Source organism: Scardinius erythrophthalmus, assembly GCF_964197995.2.
Source record: "Scardinius erythrophthalmus genome assembly, chromosome: 12".
Lineage (NCBI taxonomy): Eukaryota > Metazoa > Chordata > Actinopteri > Cypriniformes > Leuciscidae > Scardinius > Scardinius erythrophthalmus.
This window is the reverse complement of record NC_138232.1, coordinates 42,776,279-42,781,278: the sequence shown is the minus strand read 5'-3', so window position 1 is coordinate 42,781,278 and position 5,000 is coordinate 42,776,279. Positions and strand designations below refer to the sequence as shown.

General features: G+C 46.1%; 1 protein-coding gene across 3 annotated transcripts in view; it reads left to right on the top strand.

Moving 5' to 3' along the window:
* The window catches only part of LOC308699149 (target of Myb1 membrane trafficking protein), a 15,392-nt gene that overhangs the window by 4,038 nt on the left and 6,354 nt on the right, over positions 1–5,000 (top strand). For all 3 annotated transcript variants that reach the window (XM_081379741.1, XM_081379742.1, XM_081379740.1), the window contains exons 3-8: positions 677–755; positions 881–1,030; positions 1,097–1,231; positions 2,045–2,182; positions 3,301–3,417; positions 3,550–3,683. In XM_081379741.1, coding sequence (XP_081235867.1) covers positions 677–755; positions 881–1,030; positions 1,097–1,231; positions 2,045–2,182; positions 3,301–3,417; positions 3,550–3,683 — 753 coding nt within the window. The remainder of the gene's footprint in view (positions 1–676; positions 756–880; positions 1,031–1,096; positions 1,232–2,044; positions 2,183–3,300; positions 3,418–3,549; positions 3,684–5,000) is intronic.

Genomic DNA, 5,000 nt, shown 5'->3' with positions numbered 1-5,000 from the left:
CAGCGTATTGCAGCCATGGAAACGAGCAAACAAACTGGGCCAGAGATTGCAGATTCCACACAACCTAAAAAGCCTCAGAATCCATCTAAAAATCTCTATGAACGAGAGCATATTAAAACGCAAATAAATAAACTCAATTAACTTACGGTCTGTAAGTCTTCTCGGCTTTCGTTGTCAGTTGCGCTCGTTTTACTGCGTGTCTGAGGAGGCGGGGAAACAACGATCTCCGGTATTTTGAATTTGGGCTGCAGTACCGATTTCGACCACTAGCTGTCCTTCTTACAGACTGCACCTTTAACAGTGCATGTCAGAGCACAAACCAAGCCATGAAGTCCAAGGAATTGTCAGTAAACCTCCGAGACAGGATCGTATCGAGGCACAGATCTGGGGAAGGGCACAGGAACATTTCTGCAGCATTGAGTTTCGGCTCATTTCAACCCAATGACTTCAAAATGAAGAAGTTTGGAGCCACCACGACTCTTCCTAGAGCTGGATGTTGTCATTATGGGTTATTGTTTCTGGACTTTTGAGGAAAATAATACATTTAATCTGGAAATTGGAATAAGGCTGTAACAAAACAAAATGTGTAAAAAGTGAAGCGCTGTGAGCACTCTCCGGATGCACTGTACTGACGTCTGTCTCTCCCGATCATCTGACTTTCTGTGTTGTTTTTCAGGCCCAAAGATGCAGCAAAAGCTTTAAAGAAGAGGATTGTGGGTAATAAGAACTTCAGGGAGGTGATGCTGGCTCTGACTGTGAGTGTTTGTTACATCCTGAACTAATCCTTTAATTAGACCATTGGTCCTCTAGTTCTAGATTGACAGCTCCTCTTCTAGCCAATCAATCTAGATTGATCCCACACTGCCGGTGTGTGTTTCAGGTTCTGGAGACGTGTGTGAAGAACTGCGGCCAGCGTTTCCATGTGTACGTCTGCGCTAAAGAGTTTGTGGAGGGCGTCCTGGTCAGAGCGATCCTGCCCAAAAACAACCCACCCATGATCCTCCACGACCGAGTGCTGAACCTCATCCAGGTGCGTCTCACTGCAGGTGTTGAGAATATTAATGCGACGGAGCATTGACGCTCTTCTGTGCCTCAGGCGTGGGCTGATGCCTTCAGGAACAGTCCTTCTCTGTCTGGAGTGGTGAGCGTATATGAGGATTTGAGGCGGAGAGGCCTGGAGTTTCCCATGACGGATCTAGACTCTCTCTCTCCCATCCACACACCCAACCGGGTAAATCTCACATTCACCGTCGTCCAGTGTTTGTGTGGGGTCAAACAGTGATCTTTATATTCTAATCAGGGAATTTGACAACATTGTTTTCCAGTCATAGATATTAAAGCTCCCCTATTATGCTATTTTGAAAGTTTCCTAATGTTGTTTTAAAGTCTTCTACAATAATTTTAAATACGTCCAGGGTCAAAAAACACTTTAACTTCCTCATAATCTCCACTGCAGAATCAGCTCTTTTCTCTCAGTGTCTGAAACGCTTCGATCAAGGATTTGGTCTCTCTAAGCTCCGCCTCTCTGAGAGCTACTCTGCTCTGATTGGTCAGAAACCAAACACTCATTATCATATCTGAACAGTAACGATCACATGAACAAAACGAACCACACTCTTCCAGTCTACAGTGTTTGAGGGCGGGGCTAAGAGACGCTGTTCAGCCAATCAAGAGTGTTATGCAAATGAGTTTCACCTACGCAGGATCAGCAGGAAGTGAGACTGAATCACTGACGACTCGTTTCAGTTCAGAATCGACAAAAACTCCATTTATCTGCGCTTTGATCTTTGAAAGTTTGCAGAGCTTTTACATTCACAGCAGCTTTATTACAAACTACGTGAAAGGTATTATCTGAAAAAGTATAACAGGGGCACTTTAATAGAAAGTCTAGTAGTTTTCTATAGTGAATATATAAGAGCAGCGTGAACATTCTGCTAAACGTCTTTTATGTTTGATGACAGAATGGACATTATATATTGTAATATTACCTGTCGTGTTAGAACAACTGTGTGAATAACTCCTCACTCTTCATCATCTCTCTCAGAGTATTCCAGAAAACGGGACGCCTCCCTCATCTGTGTCTCCGTCTGCTTCCGGGACACACACTAACTCGTCACCAGCGGCACACACTCCTCAGTGTGTCCCATCCAACGGACAACTGACCCGTGTTTCACCTGAGGAGGTACAAACACACGAGCTCAGCAAGGAGGGACTCATTAGTCAGCATAAAAGTGAAGTTGTGCTGGTCTTCTCTATTGTGTCGTATATCCGAGAGACGCTTCTGGAACAAGAACAAATGTGGGCGTGGCTTGATTGTGTCTGTGAGGAATTGATTGGATGGTTGTGGTTTGCTATTGGCTGATCTCATGTGAGTGACAGGTTATAGCCCCGCCCTCGTCATCAGAGAAGAGAAGAGACGCTGAAGAGGAACTTATTCTCATTCAAGATTACACATTCTGTTATTTTCATTTCATCTTAGTCCAGAATAAGTCATAGTGTCACACATTTTATTGGCTACATTTTATACACTGAACATTAAATCTGTAACACTAGTTAACTCTGACGAATATGTAACGCATGTTTTAATATGCCAGAAGGAAACATCACCATCTCGTTTAACCAAAAGCGGGAATATAAAAGCAGAGGCAGGATGAAGAAGGCATATGTGCACACTGGTGCTCAGGGGTTAAAGGTCAGGGGTTTGGGGTACTCAGGGGTTAAAGGTCAGGGGTTTGGGGTGCTCAGGGGTTAAAGGTCGGGGGTTTGGGGTGCTCAGGGGTTAAAGGTCAGGGGTTAAAGGTCAGGGGTGCTCAGGGGTTAAAGGTCAGGGGTGCTCAGGGGTTAAAGGTCAGGGGGGCTCAGGGGTTAAAGGTCAGGGGTTTGGGGTGCTCAGGGGTTAAAGGTCAGGGGTTTGGGGTGCTCAGGGGTTAAAGGTCAGGGGTTTGGGGTACTCAGGGGTTAAAGGTCAGGGGTTTGGGGTACTCAGGGGTTAAAGGTCAGGGGTTTTGGGTGCTCAGGGGTTAAAGGTCAGGGGTTTTGGGTACTCAGGGGTTAAAGGTCAGGGGTTTGGGGTACTCAGGGGTTAAAGGTCAGGGGTTTGGGGTACTCAGGGGTTAAAGGTCAGGGGTTTGGGGTGCTCAGGGGTTAAAGGTCAGGGGTTTGGGGTACTCAGGGGTTAAAGGTCAGGGGTTTGGGGTACTCAGGGGTTAAAGGTCAGGGGTTTGGGGTGCTCAGGGGTTAAAGGTCAGGGGTTTGGGGTGCTCAGTGTTTGTGTGTGTGTTCTGATTGGCTTTCCTCCAGAAGCAGAAGCTGAGATCTGAACTGGATCTGGTCAGAGGAAACCTGACCGTCATAACTGAGATGTTGAACCACGTCAAACCTGGAGAGACTTCAGCATCGGATGCAGAACTGCTGCAGGTGTGTGTGTGTGTGTGTGTGTGTGTGTGTTAGCCTGCGTTTTAGTAGTCTTGTTTTGATCATGACTAACCTGTGTGTGTGTGTGTGTGTGTGTGTGTGTGTGTGTGTGTGTGTGTGTGTGTGTGTGAGCAGCAGCTGTATTCGGTGTGTAAGCAGATGCAGCAGAGGGTTGTAGAGTTGATTCCTAATCTATCAGAGGACGAGATGATCGGAGAACTTCTGCTGATCAATGATGATCTCAACAACGCGTTCATCCGCTATGAGAGGTGTGGCACACACACACACACACACACACACACACACACACACACACACACACACACACACACACACACACAGGTGACGCTCCAGTGCAGCGAGAGTCTAATCCAGTTTCCAGATCTACAGTAACACTTCCCATGTCTCTCTCTCTCTCTCTCTCTCTCTCTCTCTGTGTCTCTCTCTCTCTCTCTCTCTCTCTCTCTCTCTCTCTCTCTCTCTCTCTCTCTCTCTCTCTCTCTCTCTCTCTCTCTCTCTCTCTCTCTCTCTCTCTCTCTCTCTCTCTCTCTCTCTCTCTCTGCCTCTGTCTCCTCTCTCTCTCTCTCTCTGTGTGTCTCTCTCTCTCTCTCTCTCTCTCTCTCTCTCTCTCTGTGTGTCTCTCTCTCAAATTCAAATTCAAATTCAAATGAGCTTTATTGGCATGACTTGTACAGTGTTGCCAAAGCATTGGCCATTACATAAATGGACATTACATACACAAATAATCAATAAATTCAATAAATCAATCAGTAAACAAATGTATGAATACATTTATATAAACAAGAAAAAAAAAACACCTTTGTACATTAGTACCAACATTCAGACGAGATAAGGATGATTCTGACTGTAGTTGTGTCCACTGGCTGACTCTCGTAGTTTGTGGCAGGCTGTCACATATTTTGCTGCTGTTGTGATTGAGCTGCAGTTCTCTCCCAGAATATGCTTTAATTTTTCTGAATTTGGTAGTGCCATAAAATTTGGTTCTAGTTGTTGGAATCTAGTGAAATATTCTGATCTAATGCTGTGATAGTGATCACAGTGTATCAGGAAGTGTTCTTCTGTCTCCACCTCTCCCTGAGAGCACAGTGAACACAGTCTCTGCTCACACACACACACACACACACACACACACACACACACACACACACACACACCTCTCTCTACAGCCAGACTGTGGTCACACACACACACACACACACACACACACACACACACACACACACACACACACACACACACACACACACACACCTCTCTCTACAGCCAGACTGTGGTCACACACACACACACACACACACACCTCTCTCTACAGCCAGACTGTGGTCACACACACACACACACACACACACACACACACACACACACACACACACACACACACACACACACACACACACACACACACACACACACACACACACACACACACACACACACCTCTCTCTACAGCCAGACTGTGGTCACACACACACACACACACACACACACCTCTCTCTACAGCCAGACTGTGGTCACACACACACACACACACACACACACACACACACACACACACACACACACAC